This window comes from Vidua macroura, chromosome 3 (assembly GCF_024509145.1).
Source record: "Vidua macroura isolate BioBank_ID:100142 chromosome 3, ASM2450914v1, whole genome shotgun sequence".
Lineage (NCBI taxonomy): Eukaryota > Metazoa > Chordata > Aves > Passeriformes > Viduidae > Vidua > Vidua macroura.
The window spans coordinates 42,700,448-42,716,328 of NC_071573.1; the positions used below are offsets into that span (position 1 = coordinate 42,700,448).

At 40.0% G+C, this 15,881-nt stretch overlaps 1 protein-coding gene across 2 annotated transcripts in view; it reads left to right on the forward strand.

Annotated features, from left to right (window-relative positions):
• EGLN1 (egl-9 family hypoxia inducible factor 1) overlaps positions 1–9,182 on the forward strand; it is a 34,567-nt gene extending 25,385 nt beyond the window's left edge. Inside the window, exons 2-5 of one of the 2 annotated variants that reach the window (XM_053973141.1) lie at positions 763–882; positions 3,124–3,260; positions 4,605–4,672; positions 6,431–9,182. In XM_053973141.1, the coding sequence (XP_053829116.1) occupies positions 763–882; positions 3,124–3,260; positions 4,605–4,672; positions 6,431–6,495 (390 nt within the window). In that variant the 3' untranslated portion in view covers positions 6,496–9,182. The remainder of the gene's footprint in view (positions 1–762; positions 883–3,123; positions 3,261–4,604; positions 4,673–6,430) is intronic. The other variant, XM_053973143.1, reaches the window with a different exon arrangement.
• The last annotated feature ends 6,699 nt before the right edge of the window (positions 9,183–15,881 follow it).

A 15,881-nucleotide genomic window follows, 5' to 3' on the forward strand; every position in this document is an offset into this window, starting at 1 on the left:
TTAGAAATTGCCTTCCAGGGGTCTTTCAAGTCAGCTGAGCAAAGTGCAGCATGGGAAGTTTAATACACTGCTGTACGGGGAGTCGTTTGATGTCAGAAGGTTATTGCAGATTAGTGCTCCGTGTCTGGTTTCCATTTGTCACTTCTTGACTAAAAAGGATGTTTTTGTTGTACATGTAGGTTTGTTTCAACAAAGGTTCAAAGACCTCCTATGTACAGGACAAAACACAAGCCCAAGAATGCTCTTGGAGTAATGGAGTAACATGGGCTACTGGTTTTGTCTAAAAGTCTCCTAAAAATAGAAGTTTGACAACATTTTTTGAGAAGGAATTCTTTGCATTGGAAACACAGGGTGGAAAAAAAAAAAGATAAAAAGATAGCTGTCTGAACTCGAGTCTGGAAGATTTCTTATCACAAGGAGAAGCTATTAAATTACATACAATACATTCTTCCTCTCTTCCATGTCATTCAGGGGAGGGAAGTGAATGATTAGTCACAACATGAGACTAGCCCCACCTTCCGTGCCTTAATTAAGTGTTCCTCTGAGTGTCTGTCATGCCTTTGTTGTCAACATCTGTTTGTGTTCTAAACCAGTTTTTAACTAGAAAGAAAGCATAGCTAAAAAATTTCGTTGCACATTATTTCTGGTTTAATTTTTCTATTGCTTATGTATTAATTACTGAAGAATTAATGTAGATAAAATGTAGACTTTTCCCACACACACAGATAAAAGTAATTCTTGTATTTGATTCTTTGACTCCAGGCTATGGTGGCTTGTTATCCAGGCAACGGAACAGGATACGTGCTCCATGTTGACAATCCAAATGGAGATGGAAGATGTGTTACATGTATATACTATCTTAATAAGGACTGGGATGCCAAGGTATGCAATAATTTCATTCTAAAATGGTTTTTACGTCCATATATACTTGTGTATATATATATATACTTGTTACTGCACCTTTGCTTGAGGCTTTTGTTCATGCCCTTATTTCTGTGCCTTAGTTGTGATTTTACATTGTATTTCTGTGCCTTAGTTGTGATTTTACATTGTATTAACTGTGGTTGTCCTTTGCCTCTCAAATTCTGTTTTTACTGAGACCAGATAGAGATGAAGCATTTATTTTCAAGGATTTGCGTGATGTCAGCAGGACCTTCTTGACAGTAAGATTGAAGGAAAGTAGTAAATGCCTCCCTATACACAAAGAGAAATTAAAGGCAATTTCATATATCCTTAATTTAATTTTTCCTTATATTCCTGTTGACTCTTGAGTTTGCTGTTTGTGGAACTAGATTGCTTATTTGAGTATGCTAAAAAAAGATGCTATAGCTTGGGAGCATTTTCAGATAAGCCAAGTGTTACAGTCTTTGCTACATCAGTATAGTTCAAAGCAGCACAAGTCTTGTATCACTGTAGGTACAGGGTGTAGAATGATTTATACCACAGTTCAAGTAGTCTAAGAATTTAGTACTAGTGGCTATGTTAATTTTTAATAAGGATTTTCCTAGTGATTCAATGGGACTAGGTAGATTTCAAGAACAGATGTAGCTAAATGGCAGTATTGGAAGCATGAAAGAATAATGCAAAGACAGCTTTCCTAATTCTTTGATTTCTCTGCCATTAACAATGGAGAAGTTTATTTTCAGTGTATGGGGAAAAAAACAAGATAAAACTACCGATGCTTCATCATGCTAAGAGAGTAGCATGTAGAAGAGTACATAGGAGCAGTCAGATTCTGCATTGCATGCACCAAATATGGATAACAAATTGCAGATGAGAGTTGTTATTTTTCTTTTTTCCTGTCTAGCATACTTGCATAAAACTGGTAGATGAGAAAGCTGAGTCAGATGGATGCACTTCAGGCTTTCTGTTTCTGATGCGCTCTTTGACACATCAAATTGAATCCTGCAATTAGAATTTTTTTTTTTTGCCATGATAACATCCTTGCATGTAAATGTACTGATTGTACTAACAGCTCTATGCAATCATACCTGTGAGTAAGGAGACTTTTGCCCTATTGTTTAGAAAAAGCAGGGAATTAAATTGATATCCCTAGATTCTGGGGTGAGTGCATTCATTCCTGGGTGAAAATAACACTTTCCCATGTTAAAGTACAGCTTTGGGGCATTTTTAGTTGATTTATGGTTTCTCTCTTGGGAAAAAAAAAAAGAATCCATACCAGAGTGTAGAAGTCAAGCAAATTGCATTTTCACAATGATTGTGGAAAATTTACTAGCTGGATATTTAATTTAGGAACAAAGACATTTCTTTCCTGCAAAATCTATTTTAAATTACAAATTATTATACTAGCAAGTATATTGTTTGTTGAAAAAAGAATCTCAAATTTTCTTTAGGAGAAGAAATTGATCTAAATTATCTCTTGTTTGCTGACTTAGATCACAGATGCCCCTGTCATTTTTATCAACTTGCCTTGTTAGTACTTGAATTGTTATGTCTGTTATGACATGAAGGTCTATGGTGGCCATCTATAGTTAGATTCAACAACATCAACACCATCAGTAGGAAGAAGTTAATGTGACTTAAATATAATTAACCCCACCTACTTGTGCTTATTTCTAGACATACACAGGTAGGTTCAACTGTTTAAAAACCTGGAAGAGATCTAAATTGACCATGAGCAGTACAGATTCAAGCTTTAGTTTGAAGTTTCCTACTCTTTCTTTATTTTAATTACACATAAACTTGTGCCACAGTTAAATGAAATAATCTCTTTAATGGGGAAACGTGAAACTTAGATGTGAAATAAAATATTTCTCCCATTTATATCAGGTGTTTTTAGCCACCTGTGTAATATCAATCAGTCTTGTCCATTTTTGTTTTGCTAATAGTTATGCATCAGTTCCCCCCCCATCTAACTCACAGCTTTTACTTGAATATGAATGCACTTAGCATTCTGAAACCATTCTGTGAAAAATGTGTTAAACATTTTGTAAAATGCAATGTATTGACAGAAAAGCCATAGATTCATAATTTCTATAGCACCTGATAAAGGGTTTTGTTTCAGTTCCAAGTGTCTGAAATATTTTCAAATGTGATACTCAGAATTTTTAAATACAATGAGACATGGCTCTCAAGCATTGTTTGAAAATATTTCATTTGTAGGTAAGTGGAGGCATCCTTCGGATATTTCCAGAAGGTAAAGCCCAATTTGCTGATATTGAACCCAAATTTGATAGACTGCTATTCTTCTGGTCTGATCGCCGCAACCCTCATGAAGTACAACCAGCATTTGCTACAAGGTAGGAGTGATGGACTCTCTACTGCATGGTGCCTATCTTAGAAGAAATGAGGAATTAGTCACACTGTGAATTATGACCTGACAAAAAGGAGAGTGGTTTCTGATAACGGATGAGTAGGCTTCCATTGTGTTGCTGAGTTTGTAGTGTTGCCTGATCTCTTATTTTGGAGAAAACTTCCTGAGTGTGTAGGTGGGAAGTTTCTGAGCGTGTGCTTGACGGAACTCTGTGGGAGCACATTGAGCCATAAGCAGGCCTCAACTTAGCCAAAGGGTGCCATCTTCATTATTTCTCTGTAGTGGCTTTACACCCTTCTGACTTGCCTTTGTCCTTACCACCCTACTGTGTAACTGGAAGATTGATTGGCTACTTCAGTTTAATGTTCTCTCTTGTTGGGGAGAGAGCTGTCAGAAAATAGTAATTTTCAAGCTAAGCTACCATATTCTGATTTGGGAATTAGGTGAGGGTTGTGGAACAGAAATAACCATCAATACACAAATATTTTTATGGAGTATTAGAGGAGTTGTTCCCAGTCTGAAGCACAGGGGGAACTTGATCTCTCTTTTGTCCCTCAGTGCAGGGCAGTGGTTGATGCTAAAGGTACCCACACTGACTGCCCCCCCTGCTCCCCATGATAAGTGACATTTACAGGTAGTGGCAATAGGTAAATGATTTGATCCAGACTTCCTGTTGCTCATGTTTTAACATGTTTGGATGGATGACCAGAGCACTGAACATTGACTGGAGCTGTGAGATAACACAACTGTGTTTGCAATAAGTAACTTGAAACTACCTTCAGCATATCCTCTTGCAGCTTTTCCAGAAGCTGTACTGTTTTCTACTCCCAGAAGAGTCATGGTGCAATGCCATTTACTAAAGCTCCTTAAAGCCTTTTCTAAACAGCTGGCATTTTGTATTTAAATCCTCTATGGGCAGTGGAAAACCAGAAGAACCATGTAAGAAGGAGTAGTTAATTGTCCCTTGAGGCAAATATCCAAAAAAATATGATACTGCAGTGTGACTCAGTGATGAACTTGACCTAGTAAAAAGATGAGGTCACAGGGCAAGGTGATGGGGGCAGAGACTTATTCTGGACAAGAGCCATAAATAGCAACTCACTGGGGAAAAGAGTGTAAACTTAGAGCATCAGTATCACCCTTTCAGGGACTTTTCAGATAATAGCTACTAGTAGGAAAAAAAAAAAATAAAACCCACTGCTTGCTTTATGAAAACTTTCCTCTGTCAGACTGTGGAAGTATCATCTAATTTAGGTCGTATTTCATGTCAAGTGTTTCATTGGTATTTTGCTTCATAGTTCAGAAGTTCTTTTTTCTTCTGTTTCCTTAGGTACGCAATAACAGTTTGGTATTTTGATGCAGATGAAAGAGCACGAGCTAAAGTGAAATATCTAACAGGTAAGCTCTTCTTAATATCATTGTTATTTTTTTGTGGAAGAGTAGGTAAGTCTAGCCTCATCTCCTTGGCCCACCCTCTGCACAAAAAGAGAGAGAAAGTGGCATAACTCAGGTTTTACACGGGAGGTGACCCAGGGATTGAACTCCTGGGCAGTGATTCATGAAATCCAGGTCAATGCCTGTCCTGCTTATACTTCCTTTAACACCTGTGGCTGCTCAGTATTTTTATGTGGGGGATACAGTTTCTCCCTACTCTTGTCTCCCTAATGTATGTGGAGGATAAATACACCAGAGACTGTAAGGCACTGCAGAACTGAGAGCTATTGAAATAGTTTTGAACGAATATAGGGATTCAACAAGTGAATACAACTTTACTTGACTAGAATTTTTATATTGGAAAAACAGAAGCCTAAAATTAAAATCTGTAGTCAAAGAATGGACTTACTTCCTTCATTTCCAATTTCACCTATCTAGCATCTGTTTTCCTTCTCTGGCTTCTCCCCCAAAAGGAAGTTGATCTAATTTTCCTGTTCAAATTAGCATTATAAGGAGAAATGGCCTAGGACTTCTGTCATGCTTGTAATTGACATGACAATTTTGTGTTCGTTACAATAGTTTAAAAATAAACCAAAATCAGGTGTACAACAAGTGCACACACACACGAACATGGCTTTGTCAAGAGCTCTGAAACCAATGATGTTGAAAACGTGTGCCAGTCATTTCCAGCTGAGACTTCATTCTTTGCTGTCTGGAGCTCCTAAGCAGTCCAGAGGTGTGTACAGTTCAGTCCAGCCCCTCTTGGTGCTTTCAGTGACCATGAATTTTGGGAGTAGCTCCTGCCTGGCTTTCGAAGAGAGCCCCTTAGCTCCAGCTGGGCAGGCTGTCCCACTGCTTGATGGCACATGCCTGGCAAGGAACAGTTGACTTCCCAGTCAGCCTGCCGGGCCTCCACAGGAAGCCTGTCTGTCTCTAAGCTGGCCTTCATGTCACAAGTGTGCAACTCTGCAGCTCCTGGAGTCAGCCTTGCTGGATCAGAGCTGTTTTGTTGCCTCTGCACAGCTTCAGCTGCTGCCCTTTCAAAGGGACTGCGAAGAAATGGTTGCGGGGGGAGGGGCTCAAGCCTGAAGGAAAGGTGCTCCCCCTTCTGCCCACCTCCCTTTCCAGGGTCCCCCTAAACTGCAGGCATTTAAGGAAGGAAGGCTGGGTTGTTTAAATTTCACAGAATCACAGAACCAGTTAGGTTGGAAAGGACCTCTGAGGTCATAAATCCAACCTATGACTGAACACCACCCTATCAACTAGACAATGGCACTGGTGCTGTCAGAGATGGTGACTCCACCACCTCCTTGTGCAGCTCCTTCTAATGTTTAATCACCCTTTCTGTGAAGAAATTCTTCCTCCTTCAGTATTGGTTTCTCTGTAATGGGTTTAAATTACCATATTGTTGTGGTTTCAGTTTTCATTTACAATTATAATTGCATTCTTTGTATCTGCAGCAAGAATTGTGCCAGATGCAATTTATTTTCTACTGACAATAATACATTAAATTATAGAATAAAATGTCATAAAATAGAAACCTATTCATTTTTTGGATAAGTGTCAGTCTAACTAAAGGTATGCAGAATATGTGTGAGTTTTTCTTGCTTATAGGATATTGTGTTTTGATAGTAAAACTTTATTCTGGAAAGTGATGTAGACTGTTAGACTGTACTTTAATAAATACTGAAAAATATCATTTTCCTTTTCATATTTCTGCAGGTGAAAAAGGTGTGAGGGTTGAACTTAATAAACCTTCTGACTCAGTTGGGAAAGATGTTTTGTAAGCCTTTGATTTAGCAACTCCCCTTGCTGTTCGCCCTGATAAATCTTGATGCTATCTATTAACTTTTGAATGTGAATAACAAGATAAAGGAAAATCAACAACAAACCAACATCTTAATACGGAAGCAAACAGTGTTTCAATGTTGCATCAAAAAGAAAGTTCTTTGACTGCTGAAGCATTGTACTATGTCATTGTGACTCCAGGCCTGTGACTGCTTATGTGAAGAAGATAAGCAATCAGTTAAGAAACACCATATGCATCTGGACATAAATAAGTGCCCTACATAGAATTTGTCCATCCTTATATTTTGCCAGACCTGTCATCCAGCTGAATCCATTTCATCTCTCCCTTTTTTTTATATGGTAAAAGTTTGAATTTTGGGTAATTTTTGTATTACCAGGTACAGTTTATCAAAATTGAGTCATAAAAAAAAAAAAAAAAAAAAAGAAAAACTGATAAAAAGGAAAAAAATTACAGTATTCTCCAATATAACATGGATCTATTTTTGTAAAACTGTTCATACTGTTCTCCTCTGCCATGAAAGACCTAATTTAATGTAAGGGTTGCCAGTAACTGATAATCACTTTAATTTTTTTTTTACAACTTAATTCAGAAAAGGAGCACTTTAATTACCAGCTAAAAATCTGATTGTTTTATATCATATCTCACACTAATCTTAACTTTTAAAGATTGCTGCTGTATATTGGTTTTTTTTGGGTTTTTTTGACTATGTTCTCTTGAACCTTATTAACAAAAGCAGATCAGTATCTTGATATTAGTAACATTCAGTTTGTGGTTTTTCTATGTCGAATCCACAGAGGGGAAGTCTCTTCTTTATTCTTTGGTTTCTTTTTTTTCTTTTTTTTTTTTTTTTTTTTTTTTTTTTTTTGAAGGGGGGATGTTTGGTTGTTTTTTGTTTTGTTTTGTTTTTTTTCTAAATGACTGGCACTAAGTAAACATGACGCTATTGGTTGCTGTCATTGGCTTTGGGGACCTAGTAAATACCATCAAATTACAAGAATATACAAGGGCTTTCCTAGGCTATTAGAGGTACCCAGAACCTCCTTACTTACTTGACAGAAATTTTTGAGCTTTCTCCCTTTTTTAAAAGATACTTGCCACCCCTCTTTCCTTTGTATATAAGTTAATAGAATACCTAAAATTCACTTTTTAAATTTCCTTTTCAAATGTTGGTGTCCCATGCAGTCTGTAAGTTGAGACCTTGATCTATTATATAGTATCAAGGAGGTGGTCAGCACACTGAAGTGCATCACTCTGTAGGCTCCTTGTGCAATAATACATCCTTAAATTTTCACTGTTGCTGAAGGATTTCCCCAAAAAGGCACTGCCTTTTGATCAATACTGAAGTATATATTTAGTAAGAAAACATTTACTTTCTTTTACGTTGTTTGTATTTTATCCAGGAGATGGGATATCACAGAATAAAAGTGAGATGTGCAGAAACTGTGATATTCTTATTTTTATGAAATGGATGTTTTTGACACAGATTTTTTTTCTTCTTCTTCTTTCTTTTTTTTTCTTTCCTGAGCTTTAAAAGCTTGAGAAAACAAATGCAAACTTATCAAAGACATCATTCTTATTTACAGGAGTTTGGGGGTTGTTCACCTTACCCACTGCAGTTTTCTATCTGTCCCTTATTTCCTTACTTAGCCAAAACAATGTGAGTGTACAGAAATATTTCTGTATATATTACAACTTGTGACAATTTTGGCATCTGTATAGTTTGTATTCAATTAAAGACCCTTTCTATGGAAAGCTCAGTAATTTTTTATTAAAAACATTACTATTGTTCATGTAAAACATGAAAAAGCTAATTGTTCAGTAACAAACTGACAGAAGGGGAGAAAAATTCAGTATTGGTATATCATTTAGGAGAACCAACAGAAATCCCAGTTTTGTTTTGATTTCACTTTTCCTTTTTTAGTAAGTTCTTGCCCTGTACAGTTCTCTTCCTCTTTCCTCTTTTCTTCCCAGTAAAACAGACAGGATACCTTTACTGTAAGTGCCTCTGCCAACCTGGCCAAGGAGTGCAAATCTCCATTACTGTCTGGTCTGCAGTGCTTTTAGGCTACCAGTGAAACAAGCAAAAAAGTCACCTCTTCGACTTCATCTTCATTAGTATTCCTTTAACAGAAGTTTGGTTTTGTTTTAGAAATGTAAGCATAAGCCTTTAAAGTCATTTCAGTCCCTCTGTAATTCAAACTGCTGCAGTTAAACATCGTATCAAATTCTAATCACACTGTAAGTTTGTGCTTGCCAGACAGGTTTAAAAAGTGGTTTTCACTCCATGTAAGTCATTACAACAGGGTCAACAAATCAGGTCAGCCATTTCTTCCATGTCCTTTAGAAACTGTTCATTTCATGTCAGTTGAATATTCAGTCTTGAGCATCACCAAGCAGGTCCTTGTTTTAAAACTATTTTTTAAACTGTCTTATGATCTGTATGTGTCTAGTCCTGGTTAAAAATAAAGCTTCATAATGCTATTTTTATTCATGATGTTAGCTGGCTGTGAAATATGAGACCTTTATCTATAGCAGGCAAAGAAATTCAGGATTCATTTACAGTTTGCCTATAAAGTTGTGTAATTTCAAAAGCAGTGTTCATTATGAAAGAGCTCAAGTTGCTTGTAAAGCTAATCTAATTAAAAAAGATGATGTATAAAGGTTCTTGAAAACTATGTGGTTATTTTTGAGCTTTCTCCCTTTTCTAAAAGATACTTGCTACCCCTCATTGTAACTTTTAATACTACTCTGTAGCAACTAAGTTATGAATGCCTCCTGACAAAGGGGGTATGTGGAATTTTGGTTGCTTTGTTGTGGGTGTTTGGTTGGTATATTTGTTTGCATTGTTATTTTTTTGTTGTTGTGTTTTTAGTGGTTTTTTTTTTGTTTGTTTGTTTTTTTTGGGTTTTTTTTTGGTGGTGTGTTTTGGTTTGGTGGTTTTTGGTTGGTGTTTTTTTTTTTTTTTTAATCAGAGCTGTTTCTGCTCTGGAGAAGGATCTGGGACTTTTTTTTTCTCTAGACTGCCTACAGTTACCAGGGTGTGGTCACCATTTTCCTGATGATTTCCTCCCTCAAAAACAGGACCCTCTTTAGGCTTTCTGAAGAGTGATTATGATGTAGAGTCAGCTCTAGTTTTTTCACCACTTTTGACAGGTATGTGAGGTAAAGAATGAGTCACATTCAAACAGGATTTGTAAGGTTTAATGGGATGTCCTCAGTCTTACATGGCTCCCAATGAATTATGGGCCCTTGAGAGAGGACAGAAGAATGGTAGAGTCTGCAGGTGCAAAACTGTTAGAGATAGCACACAATATTCCTCCTCTTTTGACGAGCTTTGTAGTAATTGTATGGTTATCAAGGAAACAGTGTCTGGCTGTGCTTCTGACATCACTCTAGCTTTTGCAAAGCCCCCTGCATGTGCTTGTCTGTCTTCAGCTAGTTTAGAAAGAGGTACCTGGATCTTCAGATGAGTCTCCAGCATTAGTGCACCTGTCATGGCACTTGGGTTCCAGTTGTGCTCATTTCTTCTCTAAGGTGATAGTTCTTGGCATTTTTTTAGGTTGAAACACAAGTGTAGCAGTACTGAGCTGATGGTAAAGTGCTTTGAAGTTTTTTCCATGTTCAGTGCTGTATAACTTCTTAGAAGTTCTCTTGAAAGTACATCTTCCCCATCCTAGTTTTACATTGAACAAGGAAGAAGCCTTTCTTGCAACCATTCTGTGTAGACCTGGTTTGGGTTTTGTTTTGTTTTTTAAATTACCACATTGTTGAGCACAATATGCAGGGGGATTGTTTTGCTTAGTAAATTCAAACACTGCACCAGGGAAAACGAAGTGTTTCTCTTGGGTGTTTCTCAGAAAAGACATTTGCAGATTTGAGAGCTGACAGCCTGTATCATATGTAAAACATCTGGCTTTGCTGACCACTTCAAGGTCAGGAGTGGAAAAATCACATCTCCATCAGACTGGTAAGTATGGCCAGACTGAAAAGTGCCATTTCTGTGCATGCTGAATGCTTTGAAGAAGAGAGGAGAATGCCAAGTGACAAGAGCAAACTCAAAGTCGCAAAGCTCCAAGAGTCTCGCATTTGTACCTTGCCTGAAGGCATGCAGATAGCTGCATGCTCTTGCAAATACTTAGGAATTTGTGAGTACTGAGCAGGAAAGACTTTGAAGAAATTCATGGGTCTTAGCTGGATTTGGATCTCACCTGCTGTTTGGAGGGGATGGGGGTCAAAGTATGGATCTCTGGGTCTCCCATTGTCAGGTTTATTTTTCTTTTTTCACTTGTAAAGCTTGAATGTAAGTAATTGCTGCACATGTACCGAAGTCTTTTTGTGCAGGAGCTGTGTTCACTCTGGAACATCTGCATCAGAATTGCTTGACCCTGTCTTTTAGGGGTGGATAGCAGCTGACAGAAGCAGGTTTCAAGGTCCTCTCTCCTACCAGACAAAACCAGTTCCAGAGAATTTGCTCTGTTCATTTTTACTACCACTTACTGAGTTTCATCAAGGTTTTCCTGATGGCTTTGAAGTTGAATGAATATACAGAACATTTATGCCTTTCCTGAAATACGAAAAAAGAACCCCAAACTCATAGCTCCCAAATGACTTGGCTATAAAAGTGGACGGGACACATGAGATATCACTTGCCAGACCATTGGGGATAGGCTCAAGTCTTTAGCAGGAGAGGGAGGAAGTAATGAGTTGAATAGAAATGGTAAAGTAGGATGTGAAGAGACTGGCACATGAGACCAAGATACAACATGTTGGGTGGGTATGAGGAATATGGGACAGTCCAATTTAAAATATACTATAGGTGTCTGCTTTGAGAGGAACATGACGTATGGGGAAAAAGAATGCACGACGTGTTTGTCTCAGAAAAGACAGTTGATGCATCCCATCCATCCTTCATGTATGTGTGTTGCAAACAAAGCAAATTTTTATCTCTGAAGATGAGATGTTCATGACTTTACTTGAACTAGGAGCTGGTTTCCTTGTCTGTATTCCAAAATTAAGTTGTTGGACTTTCCTCTTATTAAATATGCAGCTTGGGATTAAACTTCTAATGGTAGTAGTTTATGGGGTCTTCTAGAGAAATTATTGTAACTACATTTGTATATAACATAGTGATAAATGCTGGAAGTGGTGACTGGCTCATTTAGCCTCTAAGCCTAGTACTATCCTTTCCATATGGCTAAAAGTTTGCAGGGCATACCTCACATCAGAGCGGGTGGGATGTAAAACACAGAGCTGGGCTAGCAACTTAACCAGGATCACACCCGGGCAAGCTGTGATAAAAGACACATGCTTTCAGTGTGTGAACTGAAACCCATTATTTCTTTAAAATACTGTTGGAGACAGGAAGTAAAATTTCACCTCTGAATATTCTGAATATCCAGTGCTCCTTGTAGGCTTGTCTGTCTGTGTCAGTGTGGTTTGCCAGGGTGAAACCAGTTCCTCTCCTGGGTTTGTTTCAAAGGCTGATGTGGTTCTATTGTGTTTTATTTAAAAGCAAAAAGATGAAGCCATCGTAACTAAAGTGTAGAGATTTGACTCCTACTCACAAATGAAAAGCCTAGTGCCTGAATATGATATTGGGTTGTGAATTGTATTTTGCTACCTAAAGAAAGCAAGGGTCAACCAAAAAGCCAAGAATAAAAACCTCTCAAAATTATCTGAAGGCAAGTCACTTTGGTTGTAAATGTGTCTTGTTTATGTTACTGCATGTAAGCAAGCTTTATAAATCTATTAAAAAAGATTGCCTTATAGCAGGAGACATGGTGGCAGCTCTAAGGAACAGAAGGAGACTAGAATTTTGGGGCTGGATTAATGGCTGTTGGAATCCTGAGAATTTTTTTCATGCAGTAAGATAGGAGTGAATCAACCAACCACTATAGAAACAAACTAAACGCCACCACCCCTAGATCTGAAAAGTAGAATTTTGGTGAGTGCTGTACCATGAGTTACCAGAGCCAAAAGATACTTCAAAACTGTTTTTATAGGAGCACTTGAGAACATCTTTAGGCGTCAAAGAGAGTATTTCCTCGACACCGCTAATGTTTGCCAAAGGGCTGTGGGTAATAACAATCTGTTTTCTGAGATTAGAGTCCAGTTGATGGTGTTCTTGATAGCAAAAAGCAAAGTTTGAGCTGTCACATTAGGCATATTTATTTTCCCTTTGCTTCCCCTTCCCCAGCCACAACATAATAGTGAGTAATGTGGTGCTGGACACGTGTTCTGCAGAGTCATATTTTAATGAACAAGCAGGAACTGTACAAAGTTAACTCTCTTCAATCCTAAATATTTCTTGTATCTAGAAGAACTCCTGGAGGTAGCAATTTTGAAACTTCTTTGACTACTTCTGTTTTTTCCCACCTGCACTTTAAGAACACTATAGCTATTTGATTTTTTTTTAATTTTTTTAACCCTTTATTTAAAATAGCACATTAGGAAATGACTCTATCTAGCTGAGAGTTGCTGTAGCTCTGCAACCATGAGACATTATGCAATGAGATGAGGAGGGAGGGTACGTACTTCATTATAAACCCAAGGCTTATACAAATCCAAGAAGGCAGGTGGGGAGCGGGGGGCAGCTGTGGCTAGGCTGTGACTAGGACACCAGGAAGGGGATGCAGAAATGCTTTAGGCTTGTGGGACTGGAGAGGGAGTAGGTGGGGTCCTGCTGTGTCACAGCCAGGAGAAGGCCTTGTCCCAAAAAAACATGTTGTGTCCCAGAGGTGACAGAGACACACTGCTCTCTTGCAGGGGGAGGATGCTATGTGACACAAAAATCCACTGGGGCAGAGATGGAGGAGTGGGGAAAGTGAGATGGGGATGGTTACACCTCCAGTGCTTACAGTAGGTTTGAAAATTTGCTTGTTTCCTCATGTGAGAGTGCCTGGAGAGCAACTGCTCTGCTTCCAACCTGTGCTTGCCATTTCTGCTCCCACATGTGCCTGAGGGCCTCTCTGGCCCCTTGCTACCCCAGTGCTTTTGCATTCTTCCAGGGCTCCCCGAGCACTGCCCCACCTGCTGTCAAATGAGCTGCAGGCCTTTCTCTCCTGCTGTGTCCCTTGAGTGGGGGTTGGAGTAAATTGTAACATGCTTGGCTGAGGAAAACATTTGGACTGGGTTTTTTTTTTTGTGAGATGACAGCTGGTCACCGTCTGGTGGCTGCCTTTCCAGGTGGTCAGGTGCTACCCAAGCTCTGGCTGCACAAAATGCCTTGAGAATAGTGGCTGCCAAGTCATGGCTGGCACCACAGGCTCTGGCTGGTTCTGCTGCCTGCCCTGAGTTGGTGCTGCCTGACAAAAGCTCTGTGCGCTAAGGTGCTGTCTCTGGGAGGCCAACTAACCTTGAATTGCTCCTTGTCCTTTGCAGAGGTGGTGAGGTTATACATGACACAGCTGAACCATGGCAGCTCATGGGACATACCCATCACCTGGCACTGCATTTAGAATCCCCTAAGCATGTAACAACCACCCAGCAATAGCTTTACACCAGGCCTGGGTAGTCTTTCTGTTGAAGAGAGATAGAGAGAAGGAGACTGAAAAACTGTTGCAGGTTTCATGGAGAGGACATCTACTTGCCAGTCTCCTAAAAATGGTGTCACTTCAGCACACACCCAGATCCACGTGTGAAAACACGCTGGGGGCTGGGATCAACCCATCCTGTAACAATTCATAGCTGGGTGAGGATGCTTGCCCAACGGCAGAAGTCTCCCATCCCTCTCCTCTTTTTGAAGAAGTTAAGGCAATGTTTCCCTCCATATCTGCTGCAGGGTGTGCATGAACTGACTGCAGCCTCTGTATGGTTCAGTGTGTGCACAGCTGAGGATGCCAGGCATTGGTTTGGGGTGGGAGTGTGCTGCTGCAGAATTGCCTTAGAGAAGATAACCTTTCTGGGACCTGTACAGGGATTAAAAGAAAGGTGGCATTAAGGCAACAACTTTCAGTTTATTCCTTCAAACTGAGGGCTCTCCATTCCTTCAGGTGATGCTTGAGTTTAATGCTTATGTCTGTAACACCTTGCAAACAGCTCCAAAGTCATGCATTGCTTACCAGTTGGGATGTATGTCTGCTTCAGCAACATTGCATTTAATGGCCCAAGCCTAAGCCCAAATGTCAGCAGTGAGACCTCTTAGAAGAGTTGTCTCAACTCTGCCATATTGCCTGGGAAATGCTGCCTAATAGCTTGGATAGACTGAGGGGTTTGCAGTGCATGATATACCTCCTATTTCCTCTCATGGGATGTTTTTCTGGCATTCTAAATCTCTTCTAAGTACATTCAAAGTTAATTAAGTCTGAGTTTTCATTCATGCTGTCTGCAGGGCTGATAATCCTCCTCCCCACAGCGTGACTTGGAGAGGATTCAGCAATTAGGCTTGGCAGGGCAGAGCTTCCTTGTACCTGTCCCTGTGTCATGGCACCTGCCCAGCTCCTGCCTGAAGTCCCCCAGTCTCTGATCCATGTGACAGGAGACTTATCCCCCATCCCCACAGTCTGCATGGGGGCAGTAATGAAAGCTGCCCATGCCAAACCTTGCAGGGAGAGGAAGAAATGCAGAGCTGGAAATCAGCTGATGGTTAGAGATGGTGTGAGCACCTCTGGGATATACCAGGGCAAGGGCAAGCAGGTGAACCTTAATTGCCTTCAGCTGTAATTTCAATTTGACCTGAAGTGTTCCTGGGGTTGTTAGGTGGAAACCCAGGGCTGTTTATGTGGGAAGGGGCTCCTGAAGGTGATCTAGTCCAGCTCTCCTGCCCTTTAACAAGGTCACCCAAATCTGGCCGCCTAAGACCATGTCCAGTAGGGATTTGAGTATCTTCAATTATGAACACTACACAAGCTCTGCAGAAAACCTGTTCCCACGTTCAGCTACCCTTCCTAAAAGAAAATTTTTTCTCTTCTTTAAATTAAGTTTCCCATGTAGGTACTGCTAAATGTAAATCAAAGGAACAACCCAAAGGATTCTTAGCAGCATATCCTGGGGAACACAGCAGATTTAAGACCAGAGTCCTTACTTGCAGCTATCCATTCTCCACCTGGTACAGGTGCCATCCTCTCTGAAGCCCCTGGAGTGCTGTCTTATCCTCAGGATGACTCTTCCCTTTGGATATGTTTCTCTTTGCCATCTGCCAGAAGAGCCCAGATCTGTGCCACGTCCTTCCAGAGCCACAGTACCTGGAGCAGCCCGTGCCCAGCCCTATGGTCCTGTGACACACCAGGACTTGCTGTTGGTGCTGCAGCCAGGCCCTGTCCCATCCTGCAGAGGCTGCACCGGCATCTGCAGGAGGGCACCTTCCAAGTGAGTCACTCGCACTTCAGCTTTGAGCCTGCCTTCAAACACAACACCTTCCCAGTG